At 41.5% G+C, this 13885-nt stretch overlaps 1 protein-coding gene across 2 annotated transcripts in view; it reads left to right on the top strand.

The window, feature by feature from the left end:
• Positions 1-5847: 5847 nt before the first annotated feature.
• The window catches only part of usp12a (ubiquitin specific peptidase 12a), a 71722-nt gene continuing 63684 nt past the window's right edge, over positions 5848-13885 (top strand). Inside the window, exon 1 of one of the 2 annotated variants that reach the window (XM_069891483.1) lies at positions 5848-6025. In XM_069891483.1, the coding sequence (XP_069747584.1) occupies positions 5957-6025 (69 nt within the window). In that variant the 5' untranslated portion in view covers positions 5848-5956. The remainder of the gene's footprint in view (positions 6026-13885) is intronic. The other variant, XM_069891482.1, reaches the window with a different exon arrangement.

Here is a 13885-nt window from a genome sequence, read left to right as displayed (position 1 = left end):
CCCTCTTTGGGTTCCCCTTAGTCCTGCAAACATTCACCCAGTGCCCTCACTTACCGCATCCTGAGCATACGGTGTCCTTCGTGGGGCATTTGGCACAGGGTGCTGTACCTTTCCACAGAAGTAGCACCCCCAGACACACATTGCTGCAGCAGTCGGCGCTGGGGCTGCATGGATAACCAGCTCCCCAATGACCTGGTCCTCTGAAAAGGTATCACTTTTGCCCATGAGGTCATCAGATCCTAGTTGGGCCTGTTCAAGTGCATTTGGCAGCTCTAGCAGTCGCTGTCTCACGTGTCACTCCCATAATGAGGTTATCCCAAATTTGTTCCTCCTCTCTCACCTGGGCTGCGACTGCTTCATGGTGGCATTTTCTAGTCAGGGCCTATAGTTCAAGAACATAGTCGTCCAGCAGCTCACCCGGATGTTGCCGGCACTGAGAGAGCCAGTGCCTCGCCAACATGTCGTTTTGAGCCCTCATGTAGCAGGCCTTCAAGCCTTCTATGGCAGATTCGTAAGTTGCACAGTCCCTGTTGACAGCGAACCCCTTGGGGCCAACTCGAGAGAGAAGTGCAGATCTCCAGCGACTTTTGGAATTGAAGAAGTCTTGTATGGTCATCAAGTAGGACTGGAAGCACTCCAGCCAGTAGGCAAATTCCTCTGGGGCCTCTGGGGACAGAGGGTTGACCTAGAGCATCCCTGGTTTCAATAGGGCTTTCATCCTGCTTCAAAGTTAAGCTATTAAAATTGTAACGTGACTGATTGCACTCAAAGACAAGTGAGGAGTACAAAACACGTTTTTAATAGCTTACAATTAATGACCAGTAGATACAATAGTTTTCAGGTGAATCTGAGGTAAGGCAGGAAAACCAGGGTTTATATTGGGGTAGGTGAGGGTGGAGCCAAGGGAGAGGCCAGCTATCAGAACAATACACGGACAGTTCACTGCATTGTGCAAGGTTGCTGTTGTGACACCACTCAGCTAGCTGATTTGTATCCCTCCTGTATGCTTCCTCATTGCCGTCTGTGATTCTGCTGACAACCATCGTGTCTTCGGAAAATTTGTTGATAGCATTTGAATTATGCCTAGCCAGACAGTCATTGGTGTACTGTGAGTAGAGCAGTGGGCTTAGCATTGTGATAGTACAGATCTATCACCAATGTACATAGTGTATATAGTTACTGTATCTAGACTGTGCTTACAGCGATTGGCTGAGAGCTAAGCCACGCCTATTGTCTGGGCCTTAAAGGGTTGTGTCCCTAGCCAGGTCGGATCATTCCGGACTGGTCGGCCACCTGTGAAGAGCTCCTGTCTTTTGCTAATAAAAGCCTTGGTTTGGATCAACAAGTCTTTGATTCTCTCGACGAGCTCTACAAGCATGCATCCTTGAAGTACATTTTTGTTGAGCATCAATGAGGAGGAGACGTTGTTTCCAATTCATACTGACTAGTTGCAGAGGTGTTCAGACTTGCTGGTTTGAAACTTGCTGACCAGTACTGAGGGGATGGTGGTGTTGAAAGCTGAGCTGTAATTGATGAAAAGCAGCCTGATGTATGTGTGACTGTTGTCTAGGTGATCCAGGGCTGAGGGGAGAGCCAGTGAGATTGCATCAGCCATGGAGCAATTGGGCCAGTAGGCAAATTGCAGTGGTATGTGTTAATTCTGGCCATGAGAACCCTTCAAGCATTTCATCACAGTCGATCTGAGTGCTACTGGATGATAGTCATTGAGGCAGCTCTCTGCTCTTCTTTTATCCAACAGGATAAAAAAAAAAGGGTACATTAACAGCAGCTAATATGAAAAACATAAAAAGCTTAAAATTTTCAATTGGGCAGGCAGTGTCTGTGAGAGTCAGTTTTTCATGATGAATTTCAAATTTATTATAATATATTGTGCAATGGCCAGTTAAAGAATTCTGATTTGGCATTGAAATGAAGGATAGGAAGTGTCATTGCAGTTTTGTTTTTGTAATGTCTGTGACCAAATAAATTTAAAAATGCAGAAATCCTGGAGTTTATATCCAAATATCCTGAGATCCCTTTTGGTATTCTTTTCTGCTAGCTTGTTATTTTTATAAGTGAAAATACACTTAGCTCAAGATATAATTTGCATCCACTTAACACAAGTGCTTGAAAAGACGAAAAAAATGACCAGCAGCTTCACTGTAACTTAATTGGAAGTCCCAGCTGCTTCTGGAGACTGTATCAACACTAATTAGCAATGAAAATCCAGCAGAGTGAAATAGGGGGGAAAAAATGGATAATTGGCAAGACAGTATGCATCCATCCTTGCAACTTATACAATCTTATTTAACAGAATAGAAGTTTGACCATATGTTTCCATGCCAACATGAAGCAAATCTAAAATGACAATCAATTCTCTGTTATTTTGTGCTTTAAATGTCCATACCTGAAAATCACATAGCAAGCTGACTGTACGATTTATCTTCTTAAAATATATTAATTTGGAGTTTCTCTGTTTCATCACGTCAGATACAAACACGATATTCTTTAAACATGTCCTTACACTGATGTCTAACACTCATAGCAAAATGATAGTTTTGCTAAATTCTCTATTCATACTTTATATAATTCTTGAGATAACATTCCCAGATGTGGAAATTACCCATTGATATCAGTGATTGGAGATCTTTTTATTTCTCTCAAGTAGGGCAGGGGTGTCAAACTCAAATTCACGGAGGGCCAAAATTAAAAACTTGGACTAAGTCGAGGGCCGAACTAAATATTTATTGAAAATTTTCAACAACATCTGCATGTTTTCTCTTCTTTCAACATATGTAATGTTAAACTTTTTCTTATTAAAATAAATGTTTAATAATAGTTTTGGATAAACTCTTTCATTGTCATTGTCATTGGCCCATTTCCTTTAGCATTCTGAAACCGTGCACGTGACGAGTCAATGAGGGATGAATAAAGCAGTGGTCTTCAAACTTTTTCTTTCCACCCACAGACCACCTTAAGCAATCCCTTACTAATCACAGAGCACCAATGGCACAGGGACGCGAGTGGAAAGAAAAAGGTTGAGAACTGTTGTATTGTGGTAACTCCACATCTGATTAGGTTAATTGTTAGGCAAGTGGTCAGAGAAGGACCCCCCCCCCCCCCCCCAAGAAAGGCTTAAATCACAGGAACAAAATAAGCTTCCGTCTCACTGCTCCCAATCTTACACACAGTTCTGATGTGGAATGTGGGGTCGCACGTTCACCCGAGTTCAGGTGCTGTCTGTGTGGAGTTTGTACGCTCTCCCCTTGTCTTGGACCAACAGGTCGGTCGCCTGACGAAGGCACCCGAACCCCCCGTTGAAACGCCGGCGTCCGGGGCGGTGGAGGAATTGGCTGAGAAGAGCACGTTGCTCCCACCCCCCTCCCATGGTTGGAGAGGGATTAAACTGCGATCTCACGGCACCGACCTCGTCTCCAACAAAAGGAGCGGGAGGCAGGGTCCGCCACGCACGGAGCGAGGGGGAAGGCATCGCCAACGAGATGTTCGGTCCGGCGTTGCCGCTGAAGCGCAGACCCAGCGAGGATGGTCCCGAACTCCAGCCGCGTCTGTGTGTCTGGAAGCCGGGTGGGCTGAGTGCGGCGCTCTGATCCCCGGGATTCGGGACTCTGAGATCCCTCCACACCTCTGGCGTCTTCATTTTCACCTTCAGTGTGCATGCGCTATACTGGCGCGGCGGCCAGCAGGCCAACTCTAATATATATTTAATATGATCTTGCGGGCCAAATATAATTATATCGCGGGCCAAATTTGGCCCGCGGGCCAGTGTTTGACATGTGTGAAGTAGGGGGAAACATCTCAAACACACACACAGGCACACACACACACACACACAAATATTCTACATAAGTTAAAAACACATTTTAAACTGCTTCATTTTACAATTTGAGAGGTGATGGAACTCAGATGAGCTGGAAATGTGGATGCATATCTATAAATTTGACACACTGTTTTTCCACGTACCTGCCAACAGGAGTGTAAGTAATGGAGGGTTCAGTAGGCCACCAGGATAAGCACTTTGTAAAAGGACTCTACTTCTGATTTTTCCTTGAAGAAGGATGTTGGCAATATATCTTTGTCTCCTATAAATGCTGAATAAACAAACTGAGTTCCTCCAGCATTTTGGTTTTCTACTACAATCACACCATCTGCAGCCTATCATGTTACTCTCACTTTGTAAAAGGAAACTGGTGACAAGGCCACTGTTTCAGAACAAATAGCATGATTGGCTGACATTAGAATTTCCATCCATTCAAATTCATGTTTCATTGCTCATTCAGCACCAGTAATCCCATCCAAGAAGGGTCATTGATGAGGCAGCTAATGATAGCTAAGCCTTTGACTCTTCTCAAGGAAGATCTGGGGTGATGTTCTATAACTAAATTTATTGGTCGCTAAAAACACAATAATATTCTATGGATTATGTATAATTCAGCCAACAAAGTGTATTACCCCATGGGAGGCCATCAGTATGGAGCTGGTTCACATGTCGAGTGCATTTGCCTATTGTCGCAACAGGTCTATGGCGATGCCATCTCACTGGCAACCATCCTAGAACATCTACAGGGAACACTGCTATCGGTGAGCAGCAGCTATCACCACGGATCCACACTACCCAGCACACGCTCTGTTCTCATTGCTATCTTCACGAAAGAGGTATAGGTCCCACAAGACTTGCATCACCAGGTTCAGCTGCTATCCCTCCACAGTTTACAGTTTTTATGCACTACCAGTGGTAATTCTGCCTTGCCTGCAGGAAAAAGAATCTCTGACAATAAATCTGAGATCTGAGGGATACTTGATTGAACCCAATGCAAAAGTGTCCTTGACATAAAAATTTACAGGCTCCTTTAATGACATATTTTGCCATGACAATCACTCTGACTACATCTCAGGAATTCAGGTTTATTTTTGGATTAAACAGGCTGTTGAATGATCTGGTGAAATCCTAAGTAAGCTCGAATAATAAATTTGTGAATAAATAACACAATAGCTCAACCACCCATCATTTTGCTTCTAATTAAGAGCAGGCTTTTCATGGTTTATGTTGGATTTCTCACTGCTTTTCGAGGTTGTGCACGTCTTTATTTTCCATTATTATTAATACAAAATCTAGTTCAAATCCTTTATATGAAGATAGGCAGTATGAGAGAGATAGGCACAAGGCAGGAGCTAGCAAAGGCTAATTCTCCTCACATTAATACCGGAACGTATTTCGTGTCCAACTGAGAAAGCAGAGAAGTGGAGATTTACTGTCTCATCTACCGTCTCCCTAAGTAGTCAAGATTTTTGTGTTGAAAAGTCTCTGCTCCTGGGAAATAACTTGTTGCAAGATCTGACCGTGATTCCGGATTGCTTCGCTCGATAAACGAACTAATCCTCCTGCTTTATTGGCAGTTGCTAGTTTTCTTCTCAATGTTCATCAGGTCAATTCTTAGTTACTTAACCCCCCCCCCCCAATTCAGGTGACAACGAGATGGAGTGCTTTTAAAAGCATCGGGGGGTTGCAACGTCCCCACTTGACCGCTCAAAGTGGAGAACAGCACCAAGGACATGGATACTCAGCGGAATGTATCGAAGGGGTACGCCGCCTCCCAAATGACCCAGCCATTCGCCGATCTTATATGAAGCACTTGTCCCTCGATCTGTGATCCCACATTCAAGCCGATTTGGCAGGAAATCCCCTGGTGCCCGGAGAACGGGCTGGCTGACGAAGAGAATGCCAACAAATGAAGCCCAGGCCAGCATTGCTGGCACGCCAGCGACATGGCCTGCACTGGCTCCACGTGGTTTATCTCTTTTTGTGAATGCATTTGCGCTGAGGGGGTCGGTCCCGGCCCCGGGGCGGAGTTCAACAGTCGGCGCGAGGGCCTCAGCTCACCCACGGCGGCAGCGTCGCCCACTTTATCCCCGCCCCTAACCGGCGCTCAGTGAGCGGATGAAACATGGCGCTGGACGGATGGAAATACTAATGACGGTCGGAAAACTCGCTTCCATTTGTACCATGGTAAGCGTTCGTGCAAGGCTCGTTTTGCAGCGGCGCCCTTGACCAAGATCTCCTGGGGCCGGGCGCACCATGGCCCTGCTTCACTCGCGGTCCTGCGTTCCTTTCCGGCCCCGTTCGGCTGCTGACAGGCCGAGAGAAAAACGAGGTGGGGGGGGGGGGGGGTGGTTGGCGGTTGAGGGGGAACGATCGTTCAAGTTGCATGGAAGAACGAGGCGTTGTCTTCTGGTTCCTCGGCACCTGGCCCATCGCTGTGCCGAAACAGGCCTTTGGAGGTCCGGGACTGCGGGCGGGCGGGAGGCAGGTGTAGGGTAGCGCGTCGAGTGTGAACCGTACCCGCCAAGCAATGTGCTGCAACCCTCACGTTGGGAACTTGGCTGTGATGTGTGGCACCTTAATGAAGGCTGAGGGTGACCAGAAAGTCCAGGCAACAAAGGGCAGAGTTGTCACTTGGCTCAAGGAACCACCCTTTCAAGCTCCTCCTTATTTTGGATTGAGTTTCATGAGAGCTCTCCGATTTTAATGGGAATTCAGTGATTGTATTTCTACAGAATAAGTTCTGCAGTTTAGTGTCGTGGAATCTGCAAATTAAATTTAGCTATACTATTGCTGTATAATATGCAATCCATGTTGTATCTTTTCATTTATTTTGATAGTACTGCAATTTTCACTTTTTTTGGGCTGCCTTCATAGTAAATCGATAGAAAATCACTTGGATGGTGTTTTATTCAACTCTTTCTCTATCACCTCCCCCACCCCCTGAAGTACTCAGAGTGAATAGTTTGGTTATTTTCACACGACAAAACCTTCATTTGAAGATGATTACTTGAAGATTGAGTAATTTTTTTTTCATTGTTGTGGCAATTCATTATTCAGGAGACATCCTGAGGATTCTTCAATTTTAATTTTGTCTCTCTTAAATGGAAGCAATTTCTTGTTAGTTGATGATTGAATACTTGCCAATGTTGACATTGCTTCACATTCCAATGTGGAATTTAAACAGCGCGAGCTGGGTGCTGGGGAGTGCATTGAAAATAGGTCTGACGTTTTAGGAAGTTGTTAAAATCACAATGACTGTCTTTTAAAGAACCATACCAATTTACTAGTTTGAAAATATATTGTTATAAGTCTTCATAATCCATCAGAACCCCTTAATTAGTTTACAAGAGTGAGCACTTTTTTTTTGGGGGGGTGGGGGTTATTGGTTATTGCAAGTTCATACAAAAAGAAAATGAGAAAAATAAGTAATTAACTGGTTACGGTTTTGTGTCTGAGATTAATGGCCAGAGTACCATGAAATCACAATTTTTATTGTTTCAAATAGTGCTGTCACATGCAATATACTGGTATTTATCTGAAATGGTAGATCTGCCCATTTCAAAGATGCAAAGGATTCCGATGTTGCAGTTCCATTTTAGTACTGTACCAATCATTTTCAATGTATTTCATGTGGGTCATTTTGTTCAACAGATGTTTTTGGTTAATTATGTATGTTGTTCTCCAACTTTTGCTTTCAAAACTGAATTTATCTCTTCAATTATATCTAATCTGCCAAGGAACTCTGTGACGGAGGCTCGATGCTGACAACTTCCCTCACTGTCATATCTATTTTCTCCTTAACTCCTCAGTTAAACATGCATCTTTGCACTTCATCTGTGCTTCTGTGACCTGCAATATGGCTGTTGATGCTGACAACTTCCCTCACTGTCATATCTATTTTCTCCTTAACTCCTCAGTTAAACATGCATCTTTGCACTTCATCTGTGCTTCTGTGACCTGCAATATGGCTGTTGAAACAAACTTGTTTGAGCTTCCTGAACTGCAATTTAATCAAATTAAAATGTTTGTTTAAAAACTTGTTAGAAACTCGGGTGGTTTTGTATGCCCACATTTCTAATAGTTTGTAGGAAGGGAGAGTTGTTCCAGCGCTAAGACAAAGACCAGTCATTGGTGTGGCAATGTGAATTTGGAAATTTTCAGCAACATTAATATGGAGAAACTGGCATTGTATTTAACATATCTCATATCACCAGGTAATTTCTGCAATAATACTTGAGAAAACATGCCAGCTCTCGTTGCTCATAGTTTTCCACCATCTTTCTCCATTTCTATCATGTGCGTGTACTAGTGATAGAATTTTTCCAAGATGTGTTGAAATTCTCCATTCTAGTGTTCCCAAACAATCCATTATAGCTGAAATGCTATCAAACCAGCCAAGATCTTTCCCCAATATTTTTAGGATTTTATATCTTCTACTAAATCCTTATGGTTTTCCCAGTTCCTAAACCTGATAATTTTAAATATTTTACGAAGTTTTGCAGCCACTCTCCTCCAATGTCCTTGTGGGCTTGATAGTGTTATGCTCCCACAGCCCAGTGCATTTCTTGTGTTTAAATTAAAAAAAATTGTACATGCAGCACAGTAACAGACCATTTCAGCCCACAAATCTCATGCCACCCATTTTATACACAATTAACCTGCACGCCAGTATATTTTGAATGGGCGGAAACCTGAGCCTCCCAGGGAAAATCCATGCAGACGTGGGGAGAACGTACACACTCCTTACAGACAGCATGGGATTTGAACCCTAGTTCCGATCACTAGCCCGATTGCTGGTGATGTGAAGGCATTGCGCAAACCATGTCACCCCTTATTTAGTATTACATAACTTTATAGTTGTTATTCCTTTTTTTTAAAAAAAAAAAGGAAAAAATAAGTACTATTCCAATTATAAAGAAGGAAGAAATATTCATTGTATATGAGTAACACAAAATACGAGAGGAACTTAGCAGGTCAGGCAGCATTCATGGATGACAATAGATGGCCAATGTTTTGGGCTGTAGCCCTTCAATCAGGAATAGCAGGTGGGCAGAACCCGAATAAAAGTGTGAGGGGAAGGAGCATGACCTGACAATTTATAGGCCAATACAGATGGGGGGGGGGGGGGGGGGGAGAAAGTAAGCAAGGTGTAAGAGATGGAGAGCTAAGGAAGATGTACGCTGATAAGACAGCAGATTATGGATTGGGGAAACGGATTGTGAGCTAGAGGAAGGAAGGTGTGGCTAAAAGGCAGGTAGAGAGAGTGTGGGTGGGGGGGGGTCCTCACGTGGACTCGCGTGGTCATGGGAGAATGTATCCTTGCAGACAACACTGGATTTGAATACAGGTCACTGGCATTGTGCTAACTGCTGATTTAAGAGTGCCGCCCTTTTTTAAATGTGATGCTACTTTATCTGATGAGTGCCTCCAACATTTTCTGCTTTTGTCTCGGGGTGGTGGGGGGGCTCCTTGTTTACTTACATGATGTATTCATGCCCTTGTTTCTCCTGGGTTGGAGAGTGTTTTAGGGTTTCTTAAAATGAAACCACATTTTGGTTTGGTAGTCATCTTCATACAGATTACTTCATTGTGTTTTACTGCAAAGATTTGACAGTTATATTTTGACTTTTGAGAAGATGTAGGCATTTGTATCAAATGGAATGAGTATCTTCCACTGCCAGTGTCAGTGCTGGTGCAATTGCTCAGCAAAAGTTGTAAGGCTCTCCTTCTGTCTGATCGCCAACAGTTCACCTTTAGGCACCTGTTTAGCCTCCCAATCTGGGTCACTTGAAGCCATGGATTGCAGATGGTGGATGTTTTTTTTAAACAAGCAGATTCTACAAATTGGAATTTATGGTTGTAAAACTTAAAAACGCTGGGCAGATGAATCTGCTGATCAATGGCCTGGGTTACCCATCCATTATGAACACTGCACCTGAAGAAGGCAACTCATGAACTTGACATCGACTATGGTCTCAGCTCAAAGATGGGACCTTCATCAAAGAAGAAGAGGCAACAACTACAATTTGGAGGGTCAGAGATCATGTGGGATGGAGAAACATGATCACCTACGCTGAACAGCAAGGCATTTGAATGAATGAATTTGGATGCATTTGTGACATCTTCCAGGTAAACCAGTGCAGTCAAGCTTGATTGTTGTTTAAAATTTGCATGGACAAGGCAAGAAACTACTTGATTTCTGCTCAGCAGTTTTTCCTAGAGCAGTGATCTGATTGGAAAGAATTAGTATTTTTTAATCTAAGTTTCACATGGTATTTATTTCCAATGGAAGAAAAAGAAGCCTGGACATTTGCCAGTTGAATCCAATAAGATGGGACCAAGATAAAATTGTTGCAGGGCAGAAATATAAAGTGGAACACATTTTTCATCTGCTTTGCTTTGAAACCAAGTAGTTTTGCAATTTTCTTTGAGATACAAATCCAGGTGATTGGTGGGGGGGGGGGGGGGTGGGTGCGGCGGGTTGGGGATGGAATCAAACATTTACAAAAGGACTGGACCTAGTAAACAAGATAATTAAGCTGTTGTAAAACTCACCATTCCATAATGTCCTTGAAGGAACTGATGTCCAGTGATCTTGCATGATGTGGTCTATAAGTGACTCCATCTCACATTATTCTAGTTAGCCTTAACTGCTTGGAAAAATTTATTCAATGATTTGGATCTGGATAATCTAAGAATATTGTCAAATGGAAATGTTCAATGGTGTTTCATTCAGCACGTGGTGGCTGGCTTTCATATGGATGGGAAATCATCGAATCAGATGCTCAGAGGATGAGTGGGAAACCAAAGGAAAAAAAATTGAAAAATCAGATAATATTTGGAAAGTGTGGAAAGATGTCTTAATCAGAACACAGAAAAGGAAAAGTAGGTGATAAAGAAGAAACATTAAGTAATTCTTAATGTATAAAGTTTTAGAAGTATCTGAAACATTGATGGTGTATGACAAGATTACAAATTAGAAACACAAAACCTATGGGATCAGCAAATGTTTGAACTATTAAGAGAGGATAAACCAGCAGTCCCCCGGTTCCGTAAGAGATATATAACTGAGAACCATCAGGAAAACCAATAATCTCTGGGATCTGGGCCTCTGTTAGTCCTTTTACAGCTCTATGACATCAGCATATTCTAGTCTTTATAGATTGGCAACATCACCTCTTACATGGGCACTTCAAGGCTGTGTGCTTAGTTACCTACCCTCTATGTCAGCTATTCTTAGTCAAGTTTGGCTCCAATTCAGTCTGTAAATTTGCTGATGACACCACAGTTGTTGGCCAAATAACTGGAAATGATGACTAAAAATATAGGATGGAGAAAGAGAATCTGGGTGTGTAATGTCAGAACAAGCTTGCTCTAAACATTCACAAGATCAAAGAGCTGATAGTGGAGTCTTGGAAGGGGAAGCCGAGGGATTGTGCACGTCCTCATTGATGAGACGGTGAGGAGAAAGATAGGACCTTCAAGTTCCTGGGAATCCATGTATCAGGACCTCTGCTAGAACCAGACCTTTGAAGCAGCTGTGCAGAAGGCACACCAAAGTCTCTGCCTTATAAGAAGTTTGAAGAGATTTGACACGACTTCCAAACTAATATTGGTGTATTCTGGAAAGTGTACTGGCTGGTTTAGTTTGGAAACTTGAGCGTACAGGAACACAAAAGGCTGCTAAAAGTGGAAAATGACCTCCTGGCCATTGAAGGCATCCATATGAGTCAACCAACATAATCAAGGATCCCATAAACCTGGTAATGATCTCTTGCAACCTTCAGGCAGAAGGTACAGAAGCCTAAGGTCCAGTACCTCAAGGTACAAGAAGTTTATTTTCCAACCAATATTAGGCTCTTCAACCTCCCTCAGTTCCCTTAACCATAAACTTCTCTGAGACCTTCAAAAGATTTGTTTGTACAACTGATACATTTTTTGTTCCACTAATTGCAACTATGAATCATTATTTATCTATACCAGGGCTGTCAAACTCAAATTCACAGAGGGCCAAAATTAAAAACTTGGACTAAGTCGTGGGCCAAACTAAATATTGATTGAAAATTTTCAACAATATCTGCATGTTTTCTCTTCTTTCAACATATGTAATGTTAAACTTTTTCTTATTAAAATAAATGTTTAATAATAGTTTTGGTTAAACTCTTTCCAGAAGAAGCATTAACAAATGAGAAATAAAATATTCAATAAATAATATTTCTCTATAGCCTTTCAGCTCCTTTTAAATGTATTTTTTTTTCACAAGCCAACAAGACAAAAAAATAACAACTTGCTTCAATGACAAAGAGGTTTGTCTTTTAAAATGATGAGCATATAGCCTCCCTCCCACCTGTCTTGAAAGGTCCTGTTTTCTGTCTTTCGTTTGGCCATTTTTCGTAAGGGGTTTATTACGTGTGAGTTGGGCGACAGGTCGCAGATGCTAATGAAAGTAAAGAGAGGAGGTGGGGGCGATTGACGGGCTGGCGCCAACGTGTTTGAAAAGCATTCTGGGATTTGTAGTATTAGCTGTGTATGCGCTATACTGGCACGGCGGCCAGCGGGCCAGCTCTAATACATATTTGATATGATCTTGCGGGCCAAATATAATTATATCACGGGCCAAATTTGGCCCGCGGGCCTGAGTTTGACATGTGTGATCTATACTTTGCTGGGGCATGAAGGAGCAGTTAATGGAGTAAGTCACAGTCTACAGATCTCCTGTGAGTTGTATTAATGAAGTATTATTTAACAGCAATCCAGGTAGTGATCTATACTTTTCTATTTATTATCAGTTTTTCTGTCTCGTGGTGCATTATGGTAATTTAATTTGTGTTATTGCTGTTGGTGTATTTTACGTACATTTTTGACTGCAGTAAGAATTTTTTTAATGTATCTGTACATTCTTTTTGTATATCATAAGCTGATTTCTCCAAGTCAGATATACCTGCTTTTTGTAGCTCTCTGTGTCATATTGCTCTGCGTTCATTTGTTAAAATTCTTTAATTTTTAAAATATTTTTTATTTTTCACAATATGAACCATATCAACCAAAATATGTACAAATGTTTCTCATTAAATTTACACAGTGGTCTTTTCTCCCCTTTTTTCCCCCTTTCCCTCCCTCCCCCCTCCAAAACCATAAATATTCAACATATACAGTACAATAAAACCATAAAACAATATTTTCACACCAAGGAAAATAAACAAGAAAAATGCATCATCTATTTATTACACACTGAATCTAGTCGTTTTGTCTTCTTATCATTTTCATTCTCATTTTAGGGGATGGAGGACATAGGCAAGCTCTCTCTAATATGTTCCACGTATGGTTCCCAAATTTGTTCAAACATTGTGACTTTATTTTTAAATTTTATGTTATTTTTTCCAGTGGAATACATTTATTCATTTCTATGTACCATTGCTGTATTCTCAGGCTCTCTTCCATTTTCCAAGTTGACATTATACATTTTTTTGCTATCGCTAAGGCTATCATAATGAATTTTTTTTGCACTTTATCCAATTTGAGGATTAATTCTCTACTTGTATTACTTGCCAAAAAAATGAGATTTTTTTTGGCATGTTATTTTTTGTAATTTTATTTAGTATCTGATTTAATTCTTCCCAAAACGTATTTACTTTTGTACGTGGCCAAGTTGCATGTAATGTTGTTCCCATTTCCTTCTTACAGCAAAAACATCACGTTGAATCCCATTTTTTTTTTTAATTTTTGAGGAGTAATATATACCCTGTGTAACCAATTCTACTGTATCATGCATAACCTTGTCTTTATTGTATTCTTCATAGTTCCAGAACATAACTTTCCCCATACTTCATTTTTTTATTTTTGTTTAGATCCTTTTCCCATTTCTGCTTAGGTTTATAGTTTATTTCATTTTCCTTACCTTGCAGCTTAATGTAAATGTTGGTTATAAATCTTTTAATTATCATTGTGTCTGTAGACATGTATTCAGAGCTGCTTCCTTCAGGTAATCTCAAGCTGTTTCCCAATTTATCCTTTAAATAAGATTTCAATTGATAATATGCAAAC

The sequence above is a fragment of the Narcine bancroftii genome, chromosome 7 (assembly GCF_036971445.1).
Source record: "Narcine bancroftii isolate sNarBan1 chromosome 7, sNarBan1.hap1, whole genome shotgun sequence".
Lineage (NCBI taxonomy): Eukaryota > Metazoa > Chordata > Chondrichthyes > Torpediniformes > Narcinidae > Narcine > Narcine bancroftii.
Note: the sequence above shows the minus strand (reverse complement) of the source record. Positions and strands in the feature narration are given on the sequence as shown.